General features: G+C 37.8%; 1 protein-coding gene across 1 annotated transcript; it reads left to right on the top strand.

The window, feature by feature from the left end:
* Window positions 1-300: 300 nt before the first annotated feature.
* On the top strand, window positions 301-27854 carry LOC115918509 (prokineticin receptor 2-like). The gene is made up of 2 exons (XM_030981243.1): window positions 301-821; window positions 26735-27854. Exons 1-2 carry the CDS (start codon window positions 301-303, stop codon window positions 27495-27497), a joined length of 1284 nt encoding a protein of 427 aa, XP_030837103.1. The 3' UTR covers window positions 27498-27854.
* The last annotated feature ends 68 nt before the right edge of the window (window positions 27855-27922 follow it).

Here is a 27922-nt window from a genome sequence, read left to right as displayed (position 1 = left end):
TTCTTACGCCATACAGGTCGAAAGAAGTGATTGACCGGAGGTGCGAAAGACGCGGCTACCTACATGTACGGCTTTAGTGATGACTGGACGCTGTGATGTGTGAAGCATTCTTTTCGTCGGAAAACTTCTTACTGAGCAAGACAGGGTGCCATTGAGAGCCAGCGATGATGACGTAATTAGTCTCTCCTCTTGAACCAAGCGACAGGTCATTTAACTTGGCGAACTTGCAAGAAAACGCCAAGGAGTCGTTTTGGAGAATACTATCGCAGTATTCTGTAGGTTGACCAACTCAGCAGCCCAATGGGTGGCAACTTCATCACACAGTCTGAATCACAAGACGTATCAAACACGAGAGACAACATGGGGATTGATCACAACCTTGCATCATCTGACCTGGCGCCAAGCGCCTACATGAGCTCCAATTATCCAGACCTGAACTTTTCGGCATGGGACAACTCGGACTACTCGTCCTTCTCTCCGAATAAAGATTGCATCGAGACGAACTATAATGTCTCTGAGGGTGTCAAGGTGTTCCTTACAGTGTCTTTCGTCCTGACCATAGTCGTATGCGGCATTGGTAACTCCTTACTCTGTTTCCTGATCGTAAGGCATAAGAGGCTCCGGAGCGTCACCAATCTCTTGATTGGTAACCTTGCAGGATCGGACGCGTTGGTGGCGCTCTTCAGTGCACCCTTGTCACTGCACGCGTACTTGCAGCAGGACTGGACGTTGCCTTCCGTCCTGTGTCCCATTGTTGGAACGGTCAAAAATGTCTCGCTCTACGTGTCGGTCAACACACTCCTAGTGATTGCGATAGACAGGTAAGACTGATATTCCATAACCATTTTGTGTCCTTTGGATTCGATATCTTTTTTATATTTTTTCCCCCGCTATATAAACTGATAGGCCTATAAGTTGTGTGCCTACAGGAAGATCTACAGTTAGAACATTTCGACAGTAAGTTTTATTAATCAGCAGAAATTGGTTGATTGTGTGAAAAAAGATGATACAGTAAAGTCACATATCTTTCCATTATGTAAAGTAAAGTCTACCCGATCATGGTCTCCGAACTTAAATATCTAATTTTTTTCGGAGCGCCCTCTACCTCTAAACTAATATGAAATTTTATTTTAATCACTAGAGAATGGCGGAGAGCACGAGAGTAAGGAGGATGAGTAAAGAGCGAGGCAGAAAGTAAGAGAGAAGAACGGAGTGGGAGAAAGGGATAAAGAGAGAGAGAGAGAAAAAGAGAGAGAGAGAGAGAGAGAGAGGGAGAGATGGAGAGAGGAAAAGGGGAGATAGGAAGCAAGAGAGAGATAGAGAGAGAGAGAGAGAGAGAGAGGGGGGAGAGATAGCACGATGAGTTAACATCTGTAGTAGATAACTGATGATGTATTGAGGGCAGCCGGGGGACTACTTAAACGTTGCCCTGTATTTATTCAGGGTCTTACAAGAAGGTCAACGGTCAATACATCAAATATATCTACAAGGATAGGATACTGTCCCCGATTTCAAAATTATTATTGGCAAGCCTATCCCTGAAAATTATTTAGGGCGGTAGTTTAAGATGGTTCTGACATTTTTATAGGGCGCATGAGAGAGATTAAAAGAGAGGGAAAGGGAGAAAGGGAGAATGATAAGAGATAAAGAGGGGGAGAGGAAATAGGAGAGTTACTATCTAAGGTAGATAATTGATTGACGGTAACGAGGAACCACGGTAATGTCCGCTATTTTGTTAAGGGTCATTGTCCTAGGACAACAGCCAAAGATAAATACAGTACGAACCTTTTTTGTCTGAGGATTCCGTCAAATATTTCTTAAATAATTAAGTTCTATTCAAAGGAATTTCATCATTTTTATGCCAAGAACTGTCTCTGTTTTTCAGTCCTTTTCTAAAACGGTTTATAGAGGATTAAAAATGTCAGTGGGGCTCAACAGGAAAAATAGAATGATATTAAGAGACGGGGGAAAAGGGGGAAGAGGATAAGAAAGAGGTAAGAGAAAAAGAGAAACATAGGGAAGACAAAGAGAGAGAGAGAGGGGGAGAGAGAGAGAGAGAGAGAGAGAGGAGAGGGAGAGAGAGAGAGGGGTGGGGAGAGGGGAATACTAGATTCAATATCTAGAGTAGATGATTTATTGAAAAGAGTAGGATACCAATGTCATATTCCAATATTTATACGGGGTCCCCAACAAGTGTAGAGGTCAAATATACATGTAAATACATCGATTATTTCCGGCAACCATTCTGATCTGAACTCAAGAGATGTGATTTCGCTGCGTACGATAACTGTATATTCTGAAAATCTTTCGAGCGAGTTATAGATGTTGACATATTCAATTTTCAGAGTTAGAGTAAGACATTTCTATTTGAAGTCACATCTCGTGATCACTGCTTGTATGGGGTTGTCCTGGTTTGTTAAAGAGCATGCTATCAGAAAAATAGGGTTCTACGGAAATTTATTGAGTTTGTTTTGGGGTATTATTATTTTCATGCGATTTCTCGCCCTCTCCCTTGCACTGACGCTTAGGTTAATTGATTTTACAAACTAATCGAATCCCTGGAGGTGCTACAACTGTGACACACAAGTGATCCTTTTTCTCTTTCTTAGCTCTTTTACCATCTCTCTCTCTCTCTCTCTCTCTCTCTTTCTCTTTTCCGTCTCTCTATCCCTTTCTATCTCCCCTCTCTACCTCTTTAGGTTCCACTGTTTGTTCTACATCTTTGTCTTTCTCTTTTTCTCCTCTCTACACCACTTTCTTTCTTTATCATTTTCTTTCCCCCTTACATTTCTCGTAATCTTGTCATCTATCTCATTTCTTTCAATTTCTCTTTCTCTTTCTTTTGATCCTCTCAGTCTACCCGTGCCTTTCATTCTATCCTTTATGCATATTTGAATCCCTTTCATTATCTCCATCTCACCCCTCCCCCTCTCCCCCCCCCCTCTCTCTCTCTCTCTCTCTCTCTCTCACACACACACACAATCCGTCTTTCCATCTGTCTTTCCATCTGTCTCACTGTTTTACTCATTCTTGCATTCATACATACTCTTCTCTTGCATACCTCATTATACCTTAATATCTCACATAATGAACATTCTTCTCTTTTTACCACATCACTGTTAACTCATTTTCCTGTCTTTATAATATGTAACTTAACATTATTCTTACTCATTACTGCATAATTATATAAGATAAAAATTCATGAATATACATGTATCAAAGCTGAGATATTTATGTTCGTATGAACCGAGATCCTTCTCTATATTTAGCTATGGAGATCCTATTCAACTGGTTTTTCAGAATTCTGCGTAAAATCTTATTATCTCGGCGATTCTCCCCTTACTCCGAACTGCTGGTCATTCGTCATCTAATAACACGCGTGCTCGCTGCGCGCGAAATCGTTGAAAACAAATTTTTGGAAGGGTATGGTGTCGTCTGCATGTGACATATTTTGCGGGTTGTTAACTCTGGTGTGTCTTGCCTGGCAGATGCCTCGCTACTGACAGTTGTTGGTTGATTTATGACTCGTTTGCATGGATGGACGGTTTAAAGGTCCAAGTCAAGCAAGATAATGATATATGTACATGTATTTCGAAGAAAATGGAAGAAAGAGAAGAGAAATGAACGAATGAATAAATAAAAAGGAATAAAATAGATAAGTGAATCATAATTAGTTAAGTAATGATAGTAATAATGATAATGATAATGATTGGTATTATTAAAAGTAAGATGACTAGAATCTAAATAATGATACAACTGATATCATAATAATAATAATGGTAATACTATTACTACTACAGCGATATTGATCAACTACTTCTACTACTACTACTACTACTTCTACTACTGCTGTTGCTTCTACTAATAATAATAATAACAACAGTAATAATAATAATGATAATGAAAACAGGTATCACTGTTCTCGGGGAATCAAAGCTGAAAATCTTTCCTATTCCCATTTTTGTTATGAATTTGCCTTCCTTAAAAAGTTGTTTGGTATTGTTTGTCGTTATACCTGCATCTTTTTCTATTTTCTCTTTCTTTTAGAAGAATGTTTTAAATCATTTCATCTGTGTTGTTCTCTTTTCAAGTCTGAGTCTGATTCCTTCCTCTTTCATATTGATTTTTAACGTACATCAATCTGTGTGCGAATCTATAGGAAAATATAGGGAACAAAGTATCTTCTTATATTTTCTCTGAAATTTCTTCCTGTCACTTTAGTTCTATGTACGTGTGGTGTTTGACGCATATTATTTTAGCAATTTTGTTCGTGTAAGGCATTCATGTTACATGTACAGTTATCGAGTTACGACATATACGCGGAAACAAAAATCTATTCGGTAATTTCTTGTTAAATCAATGAAAATAGGAATACGACAACTATTACATGAACAGTAGAGTTAACAAAATACGCAGGAAAACAAATCCATTTGGTGAAATTTAAATCAATGAAAATGGAAGGAGATAACTAAAGCATCTCTAAGGTCCTTGACCTTAACTGAAATATGAGAAATACAATTTTAAAGGAAGGAAAAATCGAATCTTTCAGTGCTATTGAAAATTCGCTTCGTGACAGTCACTCATATGCCGCTTTCTTATTTTTTATTAACCGTTTTGTACTGTAAAAAAAAAATGACACCGAGAAAAACGGATGCTGGAGCTTCCATTGAATTAAGAATTATCGATCAAACATCGCCATTTCCAGATCCGTCTCTGAAATCAGATTTCTTCCTCGGAAAATATTTGTTTTGTTTGCGTCGCATTCAACCGCATATTTTTCATTTGTTAAGATGTAAGTGCTAAAATATTCTCACGCACTTGACCTTTTATCTGATCTAGGCACACACAGCAAAGTGATCTACTCTCCTTTACATTGAATGCCCTTTTCAGGATGTAGATGGAAAAGGAGTTGTTAGACATAGTAAGAATAATATATTTTTCTTTCTTACTTTAACCTTTTCTTCATCTTATCTTTCTTATGAAGCTCAACGATATAAATACTTCAAAATATCACATGGAGTTCTATTTCATCTGATAATGTTTCGGAGGAGACTGAGCTTCTAAAATTGATGCAATTGACTTAACTTTCAATCTTATACAGTCATGTATATCGTTTTGTAATACTTTAAAATTCCTTATATACTTTCCATGAACAAAATTTCATCTCTGTGATGTAATGAATATTATCAAGTAGTGTATTAAGTTTTGAAAATTGAATTGTACCATTGTCTATATTTTCATTTTATTAATTTACCTTTGTATATTTTTTCATTGTAAATGTGGCAGTATTATTCGCTGGAGTTTTGGCATGTTTTGGGGTTGTCTATAAAATCGAAATTGAATCGAATTTAAATGAATTATAGCCATTTGGAGGTCTTTTTTTAATGATTACATCAAGATAGAGGTGCAAATTCCAGCCTATATATAATATTTCTTTCTTTATCATGGTATGTATATGCTCAGTTAAAATAAAGGCTCACTTCAACGTTGTCCTCTTTAAATTTCCCTTTGGATTATGAAGTTGTACTTTATCATAATGAAGTATACAATCGTGATTTGAATCATAATGATCCGTCCAGTTCCTTACAAGATGTACTGAGTGTATAACTTAATAAATTGGTTTGTATAAAGATCAAAACGATGATATAACATTTATACAAGCAAAGGACATCATCTACGTCATCCAATTCTTTAATTGAAAATATCGCATTTTCATGGGGTTGAGGTTGGAGCTGAAAGTGAAGATTTATGAACGTCCTGAGAGCATGTTCTGAGCGTCTGGAACATTATCCCCTTTATTCTAACGTAAACTAACCGTCGTCTCAATATACAACAGTCTACAAATCAAAGTCTACGTGTGGGACTACAGAATCCGAGCAGACGACATTAAGCCCCGTCACATAACTACAAGATCTCAACACCCCCTTACCCCCCTTGAGCAAAAACAAAAACGCAAAATTGTGGGTTACCATCTTTTTTGCAAGGGGGGGGGGCTTCTTTTTTTAAAGGTAAAATTGTCGTTACCCTCTTTTTGTTTAACCTTTTTTTTTGCCAGGGGGGGGGGGCGGGCGGGCCCCCATGCACCCACACTGGATCCGCCACTGGTGTAGGATATGGCGATATGCCATCATCGGAGTAACTTGGGGAGGTGAAACCCATGACATCAGAACCGCAAACCTTTTCCATTCAAAAACTGTAAAAACCGATTTAGGGAACGATTTAATAGTTGCAATAAATTATTAATTGTACGATTTCGTATAGTTATAATTTAATCATTATTATTTGAAAACAAAAATTGTTGGTGACATGTTACCAACCCTTCTTTTTAAACACGCGATGTTAACGTTAAAGGTATCACGTAAATACTTCTCGATGGTCACATTTCTAGAACCGATATTTCATAACTAGCGCAAACACAATGTCAGATGATGGTTTGTACAATGTAAGTGGCGCCAATTTAATGGTTCGGAAAATAGAGCAATATAGAGGAAAGTCTGCTGTGCTGACAGCGAGACAACGCATTAATATTGCTCTGTACACAGTTAACGCCGGTCAACCGAGGAGTTTACCGGCTTCTGGCTTGTGGCTCAATTTGAGACACCATGAAATAAAGTTGAGGTCTCAGAAAATTAGGGTAAATTTGGTTAATCGATTAAATGTGTTTCATAGTGACGTTATTGTGTACAGTCTTCATGTTTGTTTGAGTCTTGGGTTTATTTATTTATAAACGGTTAAAAGCTTGCCATCAGATAAGAGCTGCTTTTCAGCACGGCCTTGATACAATAAAATTAAAAATTAAAAAACGCCAAAGACCGATCTATCCTAAAGAATACGCTTGATTTTTAAACAATTTCAACAAAGTTGTAACCTATTCCAATTTTTTGCTAACGGGGTTTGCGATCGGATTTCTATCACGTATAATGTTTCACAACTGAGCAGACCTTAACTCGAACAGAAATCCGAACAAATTGAAGGATTTCGCTGTAATTAGATATCCATGACTTTTAAAAATGCAATGCATCTTAAAACCTAATCGCATTTGTTGTTATCAATATTGTGATAATTGATACTTACATTTTGAGTTTGTCTGTTCTCCCGACCCTTGTTTCCCTCCCTCCTTTCCTCCCTCCCTCTATCTATCTATCTATCTGTCTATATATTTATCTTGGTTTATTAAAGGTAAAGACCAGTTATGGTCATGCGATTGCATTGTGAAAGAAACGTTGTGGAATCGATCAGTAAAGGTTGATCATCTAGCATCTAGCATCTGCAAGGTTCTGGAATCATCAAAATGATAAGAAATTTGGCCCATTCTTCGTAAAGTTACAAGCACTATACACAGAAAGATGTATGTGGGGCTACCCTATATCTCTCACAGACCATGAGAGAAACAAATTTACCAAATATATCAATTAGTAGGCGGTTTCCCGGCAAATTTGTTATCATCATGTATTAGTCAAATCATATTCTTTCACATGATTGGTAATGAGAGCTTCCATTTCATTTTTTGAAATTGGGGCGTTTCCAATACTGGTCTTTACCTTTAATGTTATTGATTGATTGCAATCATAGGTTGGATTCCATTAAAAAAAAAAAGAAGATATATAGCAATCGTTCCTCTCTCTCCTTCTCCTCCTGCCTCCTTCTTTTGTTCTTCCTTTTCATCCCACCCTCCCTCTCCTCTTTGTTTCTCCTTTTAATTCTCAACATTCTTCTTCCTCTTCTTCTCTCCGTCTCAACCCTTCTCCTCCTGCTCCCCTTCTTCTGTCCTTTCTCTCTCCTCCTCCCACCACCTATCTTCTCTTCTGTCTCCTTTCAATCTTCTCCTCCTCCCGTTCCATCCTTCTCCTCATCCCTTCTTCTGTCTTTCCTCTTTCTCCCCTCCCACTCTTCCTCTCCTCTTCTGTCTCCATCTCAATATCCCTCTTCTCCTCCTCCTCATCCCCTCATCGTCTTTCTCCTTCTCTTCCTCTCCATCCTCCTTTCCGGCTACCCCTCATCATCTCCTTCTCCTTCATTTTCTCGCCTCCCTCCTTTTGATGCGATATCACCCTTATACAAGCGCAACAGTTCGTCCATATCGAATATTGTTTCTAGAATTGATTACTGCCTGCTGGTGTCGTAGCCCCGCGGCCCGCTCCCTGCACAGCCGCGAGCATGGTCAGCTGTTGCGCTAGCACGAACCCGTGTATCTCCCGCACGCGATGTCGCACTCTCTTAAAATCCATCATGAAACGAGTTCAAAATTCATTCATAAAATCATATTTTGCTGGCTTAAAAATTCCTTCCCAAAATGCTACATTTTCGTTCATTTTTAGGTTTTGACATAAGGGCGTTAAGGTGCTGATTTTGATCACTGCTTTACGCACGCGATACCGCTCTCTCTTTAAATCCATCATGAAACAAGTTCAAAATATATTAACAAAGTAATGTTTGACATACATCTCGCTAGTTTGGACAGCTTTCCTGTGAAATCACAATTTTGTATGGCATTAGAGACGTATAAAAGACGACATGATCACTCGACCCCGTTTAGTGTCAATGTGCAGTGTCGTCTCATAATGTATAATCAGACAGGAAATGTTTATTTGCTTAGAAGGCATATTATTCTATTTATTGGTAAAATTCAATAAGATGGATGTTACTCTTGCCAAAATTGCACTCAAAATTGTAAAGGTATAATTCTTGATTATCAATATGGGGTAATAATTTTAATGAAATATGATGAGACAATTGTGTTGCGGGGCTTTTTCGTTCAGTAAAATAGCACTGATTTCATGAATTGTTTTTCATAAAGTTAATTTTGAAGAATTGTACGCAATCAATAGGCTACACCACGTGAAAAAAGTGCTGGCTGTGATTTTCGTAAACACATGAATACATAAGGCTTGAATAAACGAGACATGAAAATAAAACTTTAGAAAGAACAAAATAAGGGGACCTTTCTGTCATCACTTTTTCACTTTGGGATACTCACACGCACACCCACCCAAATGAAAATTTGTATAGCGCCATCACAGCAAAAACAAAGCCAATGTCACGAAAGCAATAAAGTGAGATGAGACTAACGTACAGAGCTTTGCATCTGTTTGTTTTTACTCGATAATAATGTTCATGTCTTTAAAGATTCTAAATGATTTATAACTTGCCATAATTTTTGCTACTATATACTTTAAGCTTATCATGTGTAATTCTATGAGAATAATTTCGGCCATTTTATTACTATTTTCAGCGGTTCGGTCTATAACACTGTACTTGAAGTAATAACATACGAAAACAAAATTAAATGAATATAACGGATGTAAACGTTTCATTTTCGAATGCACACAATGGCTGATCTCGACTCGAAATTTAAATTTCTATATATTGATTGGGAAGCTTAAAGCCATTTTACGGATAACACGGGGATAACTTTGTTATTTCTCTGCCAAGGCACCCTTCCGTAGAACATCTTACCTTTGGAGTTTAAAATTACACAATCATTAGAGTCTCAAGTCCAAGTTAAAATCCTACCTTTTTTTTAGCAATGCTTGATACGAGAATATGACACTTAATATTCGGATTACATTTTGTATCTATTTTTCCGTGTGCGCCTCGGAATACAAGTTTTAGATAGATGGCGCAATACAATGTGTATATTATACGTTCTGATTTATGGATAATGCAGCAATGATCTTGTTAGGGGTAACAATGAGGAAAAAATATTTATTTGCAATATTTCAGATTAATTTATTTTAAAAAAGCATAATACAGTCGAACACGCCATGAGCGGCCCGAAGCACATTCACACTGCAGTCCAAACATCGCGATGTTTATATCTTAGTGTAAACGGGCTCCAAGGCGGCCTTTTCCCTGGTTTCCACAGAATATCATGATGGACAATGACCGAGCCGAGCATATGTCAGAATGAAACCTCCCAAGAGAGACAAAATGGCGGGCATAGTCTGAATAGCTCAAGGAGATCCCCATGTCGGTTACCATTACACGAGCAGGCTAACACTTCGCTTCAAAAAGGCATCCACAAATAAATAGAAAAACAGCTGAACTATGAAAAGATGATGAACTAGTTTGAAAGGGGATCGGGAGTATTTCAAAGAGCGACCCGGGCAAGGGGATTTTATGATTTAAACAAAATCCGGGAGCTTAGAGGGGTACTGACTGCGCGTTTTGTATCCCTTTTTATTTTAAAAGGTTGAACGGTCAGCTATGATAGAGTGGCTGGTATGGTTTGAGAAGCAAAAGGAGTTAAGCAATCGCATTAGTGGTCTACTAGCCTTAAGTCAGTTAGACTTTGCTTTTCTATCATATAAAGAAACGGACGCTTTCAGTATGTAAATGGTTAGTATTGTTTACGTATACATTTACTCATGAAATATATGAATTTTATGAAGTAGCGTTTTGTTCCCATAGTAACCCATTGCTTACTGGAACCAGTTGGGTCCTGTGTTAAAAAGAGAATTCAGAAGTCAACGGGTTAAATTAGCAATGTCTGATCGTTGTCACAGTATTATTGTTTGAAATACGTATTATTAATATTATTATTTTTAAACCTGTTTTGCATCGTGTGGATGTTATGGTATGTTTTGTTCTTAAATATTGAAATTACTTTGCGTGCCATGATAATACCCCCCAAAATGCACATGTCCACGATCTATGAAAGAATATAGTACTTGCTTTAACCATTTCTGATGAGGCTCAATTTAGTTACAAAGACGCGCATGATAGAGAAGGACTAAACAAAAATAAATTGAAGTTATATATTGTACGAGAATATGTTCTTTCTTTAACTTCGTCCCGTATTTGCCATTATAAAGCATCATAATCATCATATTGCCATATTTTTCCAATCAAAAGGTACGTTAGTACTGATTACTTTGCTCGACGCTTTCCATTTTATTATACATTGACGGACAGGTCAAATAAGCTTTTAATTTTAATTTTAAAATGTCATAGCATGAGCCAGGATACCTTTCCGCTGGCATTTTATCAGCACCTTCACACACCAATGCTAACAATCACTGTACAGCCCTCCCATATAAATAAATCAATCTATAGGTATGGCAAAGAGATTAAATACTTCCTCCGGAGTCGGCATCCATTTATCCATTCCATATTTCCTTTGATTGCTGATGATTATTTTTACGCAGTAGGCGTTAATTGATGGGGACGCAGAAAAAATATGGTCTACCGGTTATGAAATATGGCGCTTACCATCAGTGGCGAATTCGAGGGAGGGGGTGGGGGGGGGGGGCTTTCCGGCCCGTGCCCCCTTTTTAGAACCCAAATGGTATACCATACGTACTCCAAAGAAAATGAGCCCCATGCGTTTTTTAGTCTTCATTCAAAATGTTGACCCAAAAGAGTGACAGATGAGTGTAATGAAAAACTGAAAAATTAAATAAAACTGTTGTTGCTTGTTAGAGCTTTACTAATTGTGCCCACTTGGAAGAAAAAAAAACCTGGTCCGCCATTGTATACCATCGACAGTGATAGTCACCATGGATGGCTGAAGCTAGAGACAAGAAAACGAAAGGGATAGAAACAGCTGTTGAAACGGTAGAATTAACAAAGCTACTCTTTTCGTCATTCAGACATAGCCTATATGGGTAGGGGCATCATTTCTGTGGGAGGAGCAATTCCCCTTCCCTCATTTATCTCTGCCCCCCCCCGCCCCCCGCCCCCCCTGGATCCGCCACTGTACTTTGTATCCTATGGAAAGCTGAGTTACATCGTCCCTCCTCCCTGAAAGTGGATCTGCGCCCCCGGTCTACCGGTCAGCTTCTTTCTTTAACCTAAAAGCTTAAAGAATAAAGATGGAACAAAAATAAAACGAAGTTATAATGGCAGTTAACTTGGACTCGATTTGCTTATCATCATCATCTTATACAAATAGTTATGCAAGACATATTTTGATCAAATATCTTTGCCTGTTGACCACAAAATAATTCTGTGTAAACATTCAGCAATTTCTAGAATCGTATAAGTAATGGAGAATTATTGGTATACTTCTAATTGATAAAGCACATACAAATCATTCTGCTGCCTCCTCTTCACTTCATACGTATTATATCGTTTATCACCATGAACATGGTGCAAGGGGCGACGACAGAGACTGTGTTTTTCTTTTAAATGTTATTGGTTATCCACTGCATTGTCTGATGTTATTTCTATTGTTGTCGCGTAACTCCAGAAAAATATTTTGGGAACGCCAAATAAACATCTTTTCTAATTCTCATTCTAGGGTTATTCTCTATCATTTCGTTTGATAGTACAACTGTTTCAGTCTTTAAACAATGTTTTTCTTCTAATTGAAATCAAAATCTACTAAACGTTGTCAAGTACCTCTAAACATTTGTGTCTGTATACATACTGCATATAGGACAGATAATTTGTTTTCAAAATACGAAAAGCAGTGCCAGTCATTTGGTCCGACAGTGTATAGGCCTTCTCCATCAAAATCGATGATAGATATACATACAAGCATTACAGTCACCAATTACATTTACGATGGTTACAAATGATCAATAATTCAATTACAAATCATAAAGTGAATTCGCCTTCAACTATGGTGAAACCGTATAGACTCCAGAGCAACATTGTCTACAGAATTTGGGAGACATCTTGTATCATTACTAACATACCAACGCGCTTTCTAACCACGGGCCTCGTGCTGTGCAATAATCCAAATGACCTGTGCTTGCCGAATCAAAAACAAGTCCCTAAATATCGAAAATGACGGATTTATCTGGGGCAATTAGCAAAGGACAGATCGTATATAAATTAACTGCCCTTCACAATGCCGTTTCCAGATTCCCGAAAGTGAATTTATAGACGGTTAAGGCCGTTGCAAGGATTTTTAATCAGTCGTTTTAATTCGGCTTGTCTGTATGTTGTTCCGGGATGCCTTTTGAATTAAGGGTTGACGTTGATGGTGTATTCTCCCTATCATTGATTTGGATTACAGGATAGTAGTTTAGTTCACATTGGAATACAGAGAATATTGTCATGACTGACCAAATGAGAGTGAAATTAATGAAGAGGTTATGATTTGAAATATATTCCAGTTAGCTACTGACCAAAGGGGTTTGACTATAAAGGATTCAGCCCCGGGAATGTTGGTATGACTGGCCCACTCGTGATTATTCGTCACTGTAACCACACATCGACTTGACTCAAGTCAAAATACCAATGAACCTGACAGAAATACAAGCAAAATGTTCCTATTACTAGCCCATTCCTGTTAAACAAACGAACACTAACAAACAAATCAAGTAACATAATTATGTAGTCAAATATGAATACTGTCATTTCAGTTCTTTGAATATCTCGGCAAAAGAATATTTCTTCCTTGTTCATGTTTCTTTGTTCTATCTTATCCAATTTCATCTAAAACTAATGTTACTAGTTCATAATCTTGCAAAGTGAAATCCACTGTATTTGCATTATTCTTTTCAAAGCTCATTAAGTAATTATCAATAAGAGGTCAATAATCGTAGCTGCATTGGCAAGCTTGGATAAATCAATATATATTTTTACACATGGGGGGGGGGGTGTATTTAAGACCTTTGCGGGTAAAATGCAAAGAAAAGCAATTGAAATGAAACTACGTAAGCTGAAACCATATGCTTTCAAAGATATATTTTTCATAAAGGGGAGAGGAAGTGGAGAGGGTGGAAGAGGGAGGGTGAGGGAGTGAGAGAGAGAGAGAGAGAGAGAGTGAAGATGGAGGTTCAGACACAGTGAAACATAAGTTTTCTTAGAAATAAACAAAATCTTGCGTAGATGTGAACGTCGTATATAGTGTTGAGCCAAATTTCATAGATGGCGCTCTTCCACTTTGTAAAGTTTAATTGTATCTGTTTTCTTGCTAAAGGCGGTTCCGCTGTTACGCTCTTAAACTAATTTACAAAATAGTATCATTGGGTAACGCTTCGATGATCTTTGAAAGTACCTTTTTACCAATTTACGCCTACATAAGATAATTATAATAATAGCCAAAATTTATAACTAGATAAGTATAAACCATCATTACGTATTTAATGAGTTTAAAAAAATGTTTTACACGTTTATATTGCGCTCACTTGAAAAAGAAAGGACGTTGCATTCAATTCACTCTCTGAAAAAAAATCATGAACTCGATATTACGTTTACAAAAGAGCGAATAACAATCAAAGAGGTGGAATTTAAGTAGTGAATAAAATAATGTATTTCCAAAGTAAACATGACAAGTGAAAGTATACTGTCTTTGCGACGATTTTTTAAACAAAAAGGTTAATTCTTTATTGTAAGTTTCTCCTTCATGTTTATCATCCTAAAACTTTCAGTGTCAGTGTCTCTCTCTCTCTCTCTCTCTCTCTCCCTCTCCTTCTCTCTCTCTCTCTCTCTCTCTCTCTCTCTATCTCTGTCTCACTCTTTTTCTCTGTCTGTGTGCCTGTCTCTCTCTCTCTTTTTCTTTTCTCGGGAATTTGTTTCTTCTTCGTGTATACATTACTGAAAACAAATGCATTTACTACACATCGCAAAGGTGTTACAGTAAAGAAATACGTGCCATTATAGTGTGCAGCTTTAAACACAGCTGCCGGGAAGTGAGACAGAAAGTAAGAGTACTTAAGATTCTTAGGATTGCATCTCGGCAGGGGAGATGGACAGAGAGATGATGCCGGGCTTGTGTGATGAGGAAAGGACTGGACAAGAGCATGATGGCGGTAGTCATCTCGTTGCTAAGGAGAGGGTGAGATAAGTAGGGAGAGGAAAGGAGGCAAGAAGATGGATGAAAGATGAAAATGAACATCTGTGAAATAGAGGTATAAAAAAGTAAATAAATATAAAGGCATATTAGAAGGCACCGAGAAGTTTCACATGACAGTGTGTGTGGTTAAGTACGCGAAAGAAGGGAAGTGAGAGAGAAAGAGAGAGAGAGAGAGAGAGAGAGAGAGAGACCTACTACAATAGTAGGTCCATGGATATATTGAGATAGATAAAGAGTGGTGGACACTTTGCGGTTAATACATTTAAGATTTAGGAGAAAATTAATTAAATGAGATGTGGAATGATAGAGAGAGATAAAGAGAAAGGATGAGAAAGAATGATCAAGAAATGATACAAATTAACAAAAATGAGGGTGCAGGTGACTATATAAATTACTGGAGAAGGCGAGGGGAGAGGGGCTGATGAGACAACTATAGGGATGGGGATAAAGAGAAACATACATACATTGAAATGAGAGAGAGAGAGAGAGAGAGAGAGAGAGAGAGAGAGAGAGAAAGCCAGCGGAGAGGAGAAGAGAACTTAGGAAGGAAGGTGGGGGGGGGGGGTCGGGATCTTGCGTATTTTTATATTCAAGATAAAGTTGAAACGTCCAGCCGTTGAAAGATAGTTCAACGGTATTTAATCTGCAGGAATGACAAGATAAATAATTTGTTGAGAGAGATAAACACGCAAGGCTTTCATCAAAGTCCCCCAGATCTAGCGGGTCTAAACCTAACATACACATCAAATACCAAACAAAGTTTATAATCTTGTCGAAATACTGAAACAAAATATACTGGTATTGAACGTTGACACAATGTGTACGTGAAGCTATTTCTGTCAAAATTAATGTGGTGTAGGTGTGACGCCATCAATTTAAATTGTCTTTATAACTTCTTTTTGGTTAAGCGAAATTCATTTCCTTGTACGTGTTTAGAAGCAATTCTTTTATTTACATATTCTTTTTGTTTTAAAGATGGCATGCATGCTTCAGTTGAAGAATTCAAACCTCTCCAAAACTTTCAATAAAAGGGAACATAGGCACTATTCGTATTATATTCTTCTATGTCTTTCACAATTCTCATTCCTTTTTATCTATTTGAAGGGGAACTTTTTTAATGCTTTTCCTACGCAAAGGCAGGTACCTTTGACCAAACTCTCGTATTTACAAACGTCATGCAACGGAATGATTGAGCGAGATTCGTTTATTTTTTTCCCGAATACTTCTACTCTTCTTTCTTTCCTCCCCCACTCTTGGGAGACATCCAAACATGAATGATAGAATATGAAACCATTTCAGGCAACCAGTTTGGTGTCATCCGAAACAAAATCTTTTAAGTCTGACATTTCCATGCGAAGACAAAAACGGATAATGGAACGCTCATCCGGGGACTTGAGATACGTACGATGACGTCAGCGCACTGGCGGGAATGCGCCTTGGTGCGATAACGATATTTTATCAATCGTCTGCTCGAGATGTTTCATATCTCTGATCCGTTCGCCCGCGTAAACAAAAATGACATGGTCTTTTCTTGGAACACGAAAGGTGAGAGATGATTTGAAATGATCCGTGACGGTCGCGATGCCTCAATGATCAGTTTTATAAAGCTAGACCAATTATGCAATTAAAATGCCCCGCCGTTTCTTGCCGTGCCGTCTAAACAATTATCCAAATATACACAGAAGACAACCGAATCACTGCAGCTCATCATCAATGAAAATGGTGAAATGGAAGAGAAAGAATGAAAGCGAGCAAAGTGAAAGAAGGGAAATTCGATTGTGTAAAATTACACGGAGGGGAGGGGAGGGAGAGAGAGAGAAAGAGAGAGAAGGGGGAGGAGACCACAACAATAACTGACGTAAAGGTTTATTAAACGAATGTATTTTTCGCGATTTTACAAAAAAAATATGTCAGTCTCTTGACATGATTAAAATGGATACCCGTTCATAAACTATACACAAATTATACGCCAAACTCATTTGATATTAAAGTCCGTAATGAAATCGTTCATTCACCAAAAGTAGGTGTAAAAATTGACATTATTTCATGATGTGATTTGTGCTTTTCTATGATTCTTTTATATATCTTTTAATGTAATCTGCGTATTTCAAAGGTTAATGATGTCATAATCTCAATAGGTTGAATGTAAGGATAGTTATGAATATAATAAAATATTATAAAATAAAACGAAACATCCATGTTCGAAGTTTAACAAAAAGAAAATCCATTTATATCAGTCATATAGAACGCGCCGTCCCCCGCCTCTCAAATCTAGCTCAGGTTTAAATCGAAATTATTCCTTTCCCGCTTCATCTTTTGTTTCTCTTTCTTTACCACGCTGAAATAACCCGTGTTTTAGGTTACAATGATTGATTTTCGAGGGTGACCTCAGATTTTGCAGATCATTCTCTTGGGAGAGAAAGGTTCTTTAATCAAATTCAATCAATTTATTCTCTCTCATGGAGATTGGATGGTGTTTGTAAAAAGGGTGCCACATTTTACACCAGACGAAGGACAAAAACTGTGATAGTTTTGTAACAGTAGCACAGTACGTTTGTTTTAACTTCTTCACCGTACTGCTGCATGGCAATTAAAGTAGACCTTCAAAGTTACGGCATTGTATTTTTCCTAGAACGCAAAATCTATTAAATGCAATATATCTACGAAGCGGGGTTAGATTATTTTCAAGAACGTTATTAACATTGTGAAATCAATGTTTATTCACTGAAAAATTGTATTATTATTTTTTAAATATATTTCCAGAATTGTAGTCCCGTTTATACGTTGAGTCACAGCTGCGTTTATCTTTGTAATATTTTTCTTGAACATTCATTTTTATCTTAACCAGGCGTGGTGATGAAAAACTATTTCTGGCAATGATTTCTTTAAATTAAATGAAGAAGAGCGATTCTTAATCTTAATTTCGTGTCTTCCTGTAATCGTGTTAAAAAGGCTTTTCACACTTTTTGTCTCATACTCTGTTTCGCTCTATGTTTGTACTTTCCATTGTCTTGCATTTTAATCTCTGATTCTTTACTTGCTTTCTTCGTTCCAACTTTATCTCCTTCCTCTCTCATCCAATTCTTTATCTCTCTCAAACCAACAAACGCTTCTGCACGGCATCTTATCAAGATATTCGAAATGTCTTCTTGATAACGCCATTAGAAAGATAGATGAGCAACTTTATTGGCTTGCACAGCTGTTGGCGAACCTTCCGCCATGGGAAAGTGACCAGTGGAAGAAAGTTCACTGTCCGTTAACCCGTAATGAGAACATAAAGAGCATTCCCACATCCTTCTAGTTGAGGCACCCCGCCTTCCTAAAAAGAACCCCTATATGTGAGTAGGGTCGTAGCTTTGATTCTTAAAGCGAAAGCATCTGATGTAAATCTTAATTATCAGCATTCATATTTATGACCTTGGTGACCTTTGCGGGAGGTCGGTATTTTACTAATGAAACGGTTTGTTTGATGGCCAAAGGACATGGTACTAAATCATCACTCTTAATGGGAGGATAAGTATGTGCAATTCATGACTGGAGCTCAAATCTGGCCTTCCACTTATAACTCATTGACCTGTGACTTGACCCATAACATGACTTCATCTATCTAACGGTGACTGACCAGCCTGGTTCTGATCATACATGTCATGTACGATCAGAAAAAGAAAGCTATTTACAAAATTGTCATTGATAAATTTGCACAAAATAACTTCAGCTCTACTAACTTTTATCATGATTTAATGTATCTCCATTATATTCATGCGATCAATATCCAAATTATTAGTATAATGGATGAGATTTGAATTCCCAATTTTATTTTGTCTATGTTGTATTTTGTATTTATAAATATAGACTACTGTATTCAGTGTACATACTTTTCTTTTCCACATGAAATAAAATCATTTTCAATATTGTATGACGTTTATTTCAAAATTATCTTAGATCATAAACGTCAGTCAGAATAAGGTATGATCATTTTATAAACCTTTTCTACATGACACGATTTTGTGTAAATGATGTAAGATCGTACCGAAGCTAATTTCATTGATTTCAGTCGCTCTGTAAAACTAAATTTTTTGAATACTTAGTTTCGGACCAATGACAAATTGAAGGTATATACATGTACTTAAACCTTCATTATACTTGTATAGGTCAAATTCGTATACAGTTTGACAATAATCCCCTTTAAAAGTTCTTATTCAAACCAAACATAGATACTGCATATGAAAACGATCTGCTAAGTCTACATCTACTGCTGATCAACAGTTCGAACTAGGAAGAAATTACATCCGTTAAAGCTAATGCACGTAAAGGTCAAACTAGAAATGTTAGTGTAAAGACACCAGATCCAAACTTCGTCCCCTCTCGTTCCCATTTTCTCCCTTTTTTCTTCTTCTCTCTCTCTCTCCCTCTTTCTCTCTCTCTCTCTCTCTTTCTTTCCATGTTTATCTCTCCCTTCCTCTGAGTCCCCAACTTTCTGTATAATTCTGCCACGCCTCCTCCTCTCTCTTTAATTTCTATCTCTCCCTCCCCTTACACCTCTCTCTCTCTCTTTATCACTCTCTCATCTGCTGTCTGTCACCACCATGAGCGGAACCTCCGTCTGTCCAATGCTGATGTGTGACCGACAAATACAGACCAAAATATATCCGCTAGACAGCCGGCACAGAAGACAGCTTTTCTTCACCATGGCACAGGTGGACGATACCGATCCCGAGCCAGCGGCCTAATCAACCAATAGAAGGCGTTATTTATAGAGGATAACCCGCCTCCCTCTGTCCCATTCCAATTTCATCCATCCCCTCGATCACCATCAAAATTGACCCCAGCGCCACATCAGGCGATGACCCCTCTCCCCGGGGTCATCATCAAACCCATGCTCCAAAATAAAATACAACTTTTGATTGCGAAAGAACTTTAAAAGAATAAACAATTGCTTGGTCGTGATAATGAGGTTTAAATTTCACTAGCCCTTTGGGTTGGGCAGTGAGCATTCTCAACCAAGCGTTTAGGATCTTCAAATACCATCGCGCGCCCCCTTAAAGTAAAAATGGTTTCAGTGTAATTATTTGCAAGTCAACTTGGGGGCAGCGAGATTTCATTTTACACCCGAGGTTAGTCGCTCGGTATAATAATTATGTCAGCAAGGCCAGTCCTGTTAGTGATCCGATTTTTCTTTTTAGTTAAAAGCATTTTCAGTATGCTAGATAGGGAAATTATTCTTAGTATTCTGAGTCTTATGAATGAATTCAGAAATAAATTAAAATGGTGCCCCGGAGAACTTTTCGAAATGTGAAATAATTATTTCAGTTTTAACTTATCACTTATGAATCAAAACACAAAAACACAAAAGTAAACATGAGAAAGTTATCAAAGGAAATGCAGCTACTTTTCTCAATACCAACAATGGAGAAAGGGTGAGCTACAAGAGGAAAAGAAAAGGGAAGAGGGGTAAAAAGAAAGGGGATGGAACGATTTACCGTAATATTATAAATACAACTTATCCGTGTAAAATATAGAAAAGGTAGGAAGTTATAATTAGCGCATAAACAAATGACCTTTTTATATTCTTACTTTTTTCTCTCATTATCAATTCCTGTTTAGATGTAGTCAAAGGGACATTGCCCTTTCTAAAATGAAGAGCGTTTATCAATATTTTCTTCTACGGTTTATTTATGTATCATTTGGTAATTATTGTTGGCACCACTTGACACAATTTTGATACAAAATAAACCATTCTATCTACTTTGATGCGTATGCTCCACTGCGCATTTTTCAGTTGCCAGTAGTTTTCAGATCTCTACAATATCTAAAGTGATAAACCATAATCTAAGCAAGACAAAATATCTAGCTTTGTCAATTTTTCCCTCGCTCCGGAGAATGAACGGTTATCTTTAAGAGATGGTGAGTTAACTTCGAGCATTTGGACGGGCTTTTACTGGAAATTAGCTGTCAGTCAAACTTACGCCATAAGATACCGGGGATTTTGAAATCTCGTTCACTTCTTCGCTCATCCACAAAACTCGGAAATGATATGGAAACAGTAGACACACGGCAATCAATAACCGATCACTGAACAGACGATGTCTCCTAACCATGGTACATTACACGTCGTACTTACGGGCTATTGAACATTTCCCGCTCAAATGGAAAGATGCGAGTTACGGAAAATTGGTAAATCTTTTCACAAAATCTTGGCCACTTTTAGGTGTTTTATATTTTTATACTCAATTATTGGTCGGTTGGGATGATGAAAATCAGCCATTAGTTAGATCAAGTTTTTATTCACGACGAATTGACACACACATTTTGAGTTTTATACATGATCCACGATAAAAGTCGCCTTCGGCTGTATGCTGTTTGTTATACTGTTCTACACAAAACGGGAAAGAATTTCTTTTTTTAAAGGACCAATTATAATATAGAGCTTTACCAAAACCCTTAATGAGTTTACATCATCATAAACGTCGATTGTGCATTGAGCTAGAATACAGTAGGATTCGGGATAGGAGGTATCTGAAAATATTGTAATAAAGTCGATTAAATCCCCTTTCAAGAAATATATAGTCGGTAACAAAAAAATTATCCCGATGTGGTCCGGAGTTAGCTAGCAGTGTGTGGATACCAGGGTTGGATTTGCGCCATCTTCGATGGAAACATGACTAACCGATTCGCAATCAATCGGTAAGGTTCAGTTTCAAATAAGTGAGTAATTCGTCATTCCAAGAATTAGCGTTTGAAATCGAAACTCTATCAAGGGTATAAACATGAGCGATTTTTATCGACAATGTTGTAAGTTGCCCCAATGCGTGGAAGAACGCAGACTTCTTGGAAAACAGCTCCAGGAATGTACATAATTATATAGCACATACTAGAATAATATCATTAAAATATAAGGCTCTTTTACAATATCGCCGAGTTCATCAATATTACGAAAAATCACCAGTCGGCATTGTCATGATATACATGTATGAATCGGAAGGGAAATTACAGTAATTCCTTACGCAGAAGGATACAAGAATGAACACAATATACTTTCATGAATTTCATCCGAAAACTAAAAAAGATTATTGACATTTTGTTGGGGGGGGGTGTGGAGGGGCAATGGCCAAAAGTAGTTTTGTTATACGGTAGAAGGAAAGATAATCCTATGAATCCGAGTGTCATTGTCCTACCACAAGCACGTATCCTCTTTAGAAATAGAGATGGTGCACATATTGTATGTTCTTGACTACATTGATAGCAGTACATTTTAGAAATGCAAAATTGAACGATGGTATACATACATTTCTTTAGCAACTTTGCTTTATGGTGCGTTATTGCATCATCAAAAAAAGGTGCACACTTTATTGAGATCACTTATTCAGTTCATTAGTTTAAAAAATGCAGGATACATAATACATTTACATGTAATTGAAAAACAATTATTAAAAATGCCATATATCAGGGCAAAAACTTCATAGGTAAAAGTGTTCATATCGGGATAATTTAGGGAACTGCAATGAACTACGATTCAAAATATTATCCCCCCCCCGGAAAAAAAACATTAGAAAAACATGCCAATGCCTGGACATTGGTAACCGTAGTTGTGTTTCCCATTTCTTCTTTTTCCTCGACTTAACGATCTTTACCTCGGAAGAAAAAACAATTCGACGAGAAACTCCATCCGTCTTCTTATTTTTCCCAATCTTATCCCATCCTCCACAATTTCCCATCCCCTCTTACAGTGATAAATCGTTTTCCATGCATACACATCTCATGTGCTTTCCCCGAGGATTGTCAGGGTATCCTCCCAAAATATATTTTTTTGTATTCTTCCTCCGACTGTCTCTAAAACAATCCTACAAAATCAGAGGTTCGCTTTTTGCAGGTTAATTGGAGAGAGGTTGTTTTTGATCTGGGAAGCCTAACATGCGACTCTTCGATGCAAGCCTCACACTTTAGTAACACGACATCCGCGGAATATATTTTCTCAGATTCCCGTTTTTCATTACTTTCCATATATTTTTAAAGTTTCTTCTGCCATTTTTTAGATGGTTACACAACGGAAGACGAGTGCTGTTTCATGAAACAATCCCTCTTAAAGTGGGTCAGCTTATCCAGCCGATTTTCTACATGGCCTGAGTGTTTAACGTTGTATTGCAAATGTACTTTCCATGCATAGAAATTCATCCCAAGTTGAAAAGTTGACTTAAAACGGATACCATATTTTGATACCAAGAATATATAAAATAGTTTCAACTTTCTCGTGACATGTGACCTGTGAAAAACATTATATTATAACACTTCAGATGAAAGGTTGTTGTATAAGAAATACAGTAAGAATAATGACCAACCTTGTTTAAAAAAAACTTGTACCTTGTAAAGCAGGCCCTCTGTGGCTCGGAATAGGACTACCCCGCTTGTTTTTAAAAGAAAACATGAATTGAATTATTAAATAACAAATCTGGATATCCAATTATTTTTAACCATTGGTATCAAACGAGGTTTCATTTTTACTATCACCGAAATAACATTCACATGGTCCTTAGAACTATGGGACTGGTTATGGACTATGGAACTCTTTAGCCTTCAACATTTTAACTAGGACTACGGGACTTTTTAACTAATACTATGCGAGTGTTTGAATTCTAAGTTTCTAACATTATACAGGGCATAATGGACTGTTTAGCTTTGAGCATTATTTTTTGATTGCGTCGTTGGACTGCTCAACTATCATTCTCATACACACTGTGGGACTCTCTAAATGTTACATTTTGAAAAACTAAATAATAAGCAGTTATCCTACATTGAAAATAAAACTGAAATTAAGTATTCGCAATCAACGATGTAAAAGAGATAAATAAGACAAATGTTAATAATCATAATACTTACAGAGCTGATGCGGCGATAATAATTATACCACCCTGTATTTTAATTGCTGAACGAACGTAGCGACCGAATATCGAAGGACAGTATAACAATTTTAACAAAACGTTTATTTTTCATCTAGTAGTTTCGTGAAAATTGTGGGACAAACAAAATATAGGCCGGCCGGAGCTTCCGAAATCTGACAATGTCATATACTGTAAGAAGTTATCGCAGATAAATTATTTCGAACTGGTGTGAACAGTTTCGTGAATAACGTCGGGAAAAAGAGAGATGCTTAATACTCAGACACAACACACCATAAGCCAGTCAACCACCTTACATTTATTACCCATAGGTCACAACACAACAATTCTTGACATGGAACCACAAAATTTGCTGAGATGGGTTATAGCCAGGATTTAAGTCAGACGCCTATGAGGAGGAGGAGGAGGGGGGGGGGGGTCCTACTGCCCTATTAACTATAACTTATAAAGCTACGTTACCCTGACGTTACACCCAGACTTAATCCATCTCAGTAACTTTCACATCGCCACTAAGATCATAAGAGATATTGTTGCATTGGTCTATTGGTAAATATGACTTACCCCTCACATTATTTGGTTCAGTCAGGATATCATCTGGTCCAATCTGCTCCAGGTTGATAATCCGCCGATAATCCGTCAGTGTCATAATCCAAATCCAATCCATGAATTGAGCTCAATCAGATATAAGTCCACAGGCGTTCAGATGAAATCCTTCTCCAAACTTTCATGATGTCCTCTTCTTATTAAAAAAATAAGAAAATATTCCATAATCTGTATGGGTTGATCAGTCATTGGTAGTAACATCATTACCAACTTGCATGAAAGTTAGCTTCTGCCTCGGCAAGCCACCTGTCCGGCCCCGACATATCCACAAACCTCGCGCAAGGTTCGGTCAAGTCAGGCCAGCATTAGGGCTTGGGCTAGCTCCATAAAGATCCTGATAAATGATTTTACTTAATGATTATTGCTCATCATCATTGTAAATCATGGTTTTAATAATCGTTAATCCACCAACGTTTTGCTTCGATTCTTCCTGTCTTGTTGCAAAGTAGACGTAGTCCTCATGTCCCTATTGGAATTCCATTATGAAAATGTTTTAAGCTTGCAAAATATCCGATACAAGGGGATACATTTGGAAATGGAGCCTCGTGGAAATAATGTGTTGGCAAATATTTGCATAGGCTGATTATGCGTGTAATGAAGAGAACAGGTGGCACTTGACAATAGTAATGAAATATGTGAAAATACCAAACATTCCAATTGTCTCTTATCCCAAACGGACAACTTCAATAGCCATTGTGACGTCACAGGGTCCTGCTCTCCGTTATGTACGTTTGTAAATCACAGTAATCATTACATGTATGTCATTTGCATTGTTTCAAAATGTTCAAAATGTTCAAAATCCATTCATTTCTTCCCCATAATGCATTCATCGTTGCTTGGTCGGACAAAGCTTCAACTTAATACACTGAATTTTTAAGGACAAATTTTGTTTAGCATGCAAAACAGAACCTGAATACTTGACGAAAAGGGAATATCGCCTATTGTTGTAAATGATGGAATGAATAAAGACTAACTTTTTTCCCAATCCACCCCGAAAACATCGAGAAAAAATAAAAATAATAAAGCAAAGCAAAGTTCACTAACGCACTCCAATACCAAACAAAAATCAAAAGCCCATAATAATATGTTTTATTCATTCATACATTGATTTCTTGATTCGAATGCGTTAATATCTATAGTGAATAATTATTGATTTAAATCAAGATATTCGTTTCATCTGAATAAAGATTATCGACCTATGTAATTTGAGTGATCCTTGCTCTTTAAGTATGTCGTTCATGTTAACATAGTGATTTATTGTGTTATCGAAACTTATTCGAAGCACGAAGACATGCAATAAAAAGTAGGACGATACCTGAACTTTAAATAGCAAGAATCGAATGCTCAGACATAAATCAGGTGATGCGATGAGATAAGGGGGTAACAAAACCTGCCCCCTTTGGTATTCGAAATCTTTGTTTCCCTTTTTTTATAACCCGCCTCTGGGATCGACCCTTCTCTCTTCGCGCCCCCTTACGGACTTCCTCTTCCTGTGCCACCGACGGACAGACTTGGCGAGCCTTCATCAGAAACGATGGCTCATCTTCAAATTTCAGGGTCGTCTTGCGTTACAAAAAATTGCATTTAAACGCAACTCCATGAAATAAACAATAGTCCTTATTTACACGATCCTGACTGGTTAAAGATCAAGGTGTGTTTACATTTTGAGTTGCATGTCAGTGCAACGTTTCCACATGTTATGCAGAGGCCGTTTGCATAGAAACAAAATAAAATAGAAGAGAACAAAGTCTACAGACTGACAGACTGGAGAGAGAGAGAGAGAGAGAGAGAGAGAGATACAGACACGTCGAGAGAGAGACAGAGAGAGAGAGAGAGAGAGAAAGAGACAGAGAGAGAGTGAGAGGGGGGGGGGGGCTAACAGAGGCAGATAATTATTATAGGGAGAGAAATGGAGACCGAAAGGCCGTTAAATCTTACTTCTTTTAAAGGTTTCATAATTTTCGGAAAATCGAGCCCATTTTCTCTGACTCTGAAATCGAGTTATCATTCTCTGGCATTTCAATCATTAGCCCCTTGAAAATTTGGCTGATTTACGGTAATTTGATCATTAACGTGACATTTGTGGAATGGATGGGACCTTCTTTCTTATTGTGTGTATATCTCATGAAAGGCCAAGAAATTGAAACACTTTAAGGGTGGAACATCAATCTACACGTATCTGTCTAGGGGTTTCATAACGCCTTTCCCCCTCGATCTTCCGCCTATCCTGCCCCTCTCACTATGTCTATGTCTATTATCTCCTATTCTTGAAAAGCAAGCATTGTTTATTTCATTTGAGACGTTGTCGTGCCATGCTTCTCTTTCCAGCAACCTTCCCTGTCAATAATCCTTTATGTATAATTATGAGACCAACACATTCATTTGCCTCTTTCTTATTGTGTTGATGAGTAATGGTTTTATTTTTTTGTCAGTAGTTTCTTTTTATTCATTTACTAATTGGTTATGCTTTTTGTTTTATTCTGTCCAGATACATCGGTATCTTCAGGCCGCTGCGTCCTCGGATGAAGAAGACGACACTTGGCGTGATCATTGCTTTAATCTGGATTGTCTCAATCTTGGTCACCTTACCCACGCCTCTAAAGACCCGGGTCGTCATGTTCCGGAACTGCCACACCGGCCAGATACAGCACCAATGCTTTGAGCTATGGCACAACCTCCTGGCTGGCAAGATCTACGTCTCCTTCATCACAGCCTTTGAGTTCTTGATACCGTTCTTCACCATGGGGTCCATCTACCTTCAGATCGCCATGCAGCTATGGATGCACCGGACGCCACCGGGCAACCAGACAGAGCGCCACCGTGAGGTAACCTTCATCCGCAAGCAGAAGACCATCCCCATGCTCATCACCGTCGTCGTGGCCTTCTTCGTGTGCTGGGCGCCGTACTACGTCTACCAGCTCGCCGTCAACTTCGCCATGGACGCACTCGAGAACTACTCCGGCCACCTGGCGCTCTTCTACGTGGTTGAGAGCATCGCCATGCTTAACGCGGTCATCAGCACCATCATCTATTTCTTGATGAGCCCCAATTTTAGGTCAGAGCTGACCATTATGGCCTCCAGCATATTTGGACGGAAGTGTGCCGGACGGTCCAGGACGAGTGACATTGATAAGGACAAGTTTAACATGCCTAATAACACTCACAGCAACATCTCTCAAGGACGCAATGGTTACATTCAGGTCGGACTGGTACGGAAGAGCTCAGACCAAACTGCCGAGGCTCGGTTCTAAAAGAGAGAGGACAATCACAATCTCGATGCACCTTGTAGAGGAGACACACATGACTTTCATTGTGACGTAGATTAAGACTTCATAATTTGCTACAGTATAGACAATGTACTTGTTATTTTGAAGAATTCTAAAGGAAGGATTAATATTTAGAATTGACGGTTGACGGAGAGATGCGAAGAACGACACAACTTTTGAGGCGAGGCTACTTTGGTTCGAAAGATATTTTTACGAGGAGCGTTTTGTTTATTACTCAGGAATATGCGATAATCCGTCATCTTACTTGGGACCGAAACTGACAGATGTTTGATATCGTGCTGGCAGAAATTTAGTTTACGGAAACATCAAGGTTTCTGTAAACATGGCATTTAAGAAGTCTGTCTAAGAAAATTGCGTCTTTACAGAAAAGGTCTAAATTGATTGCACTT

Source organism: Strongylocentrotus purpuratus, unplaced genomic scaffold, assembly GCF_000002235.5.
Source record: "Strongylocentrotus purpuratus isolate Spur 01 unplaced genomic scaffold, Spur_5.0 spur5_scaffold_11, whole genome shotgun sequence".
NCBI classification, from domain to species: domain Eukaryota; kingdom Metazoa; phylum Echinodermata; class Echinoidea; order Camarodonta; family Strongylocentrotidae; genus Strongylocentrotus; species Strongylocentrotus purpuratus.
Note: the sequence above shows the minus strand (reverse complement) of the source record. Positions and strands in the feature narration are given on the sequence as shown.

Bases quoted from the DNA above. Each gene is read 5' to 3' on its own strand.
- LOC115918509 (XM_030981243.1), top strand. From the start codon at position 301: ATGGGTGGCAACTTCATCACACAGTCTGAATCACAAGACGTATCAAAC. The intron at 822-26,734 runs GTAAGACTGATA...TATTCTGTCCAG, and splicing joins CTAGTGATTGCGATAGACAG to ATACATCGGTATCTTCAGGC.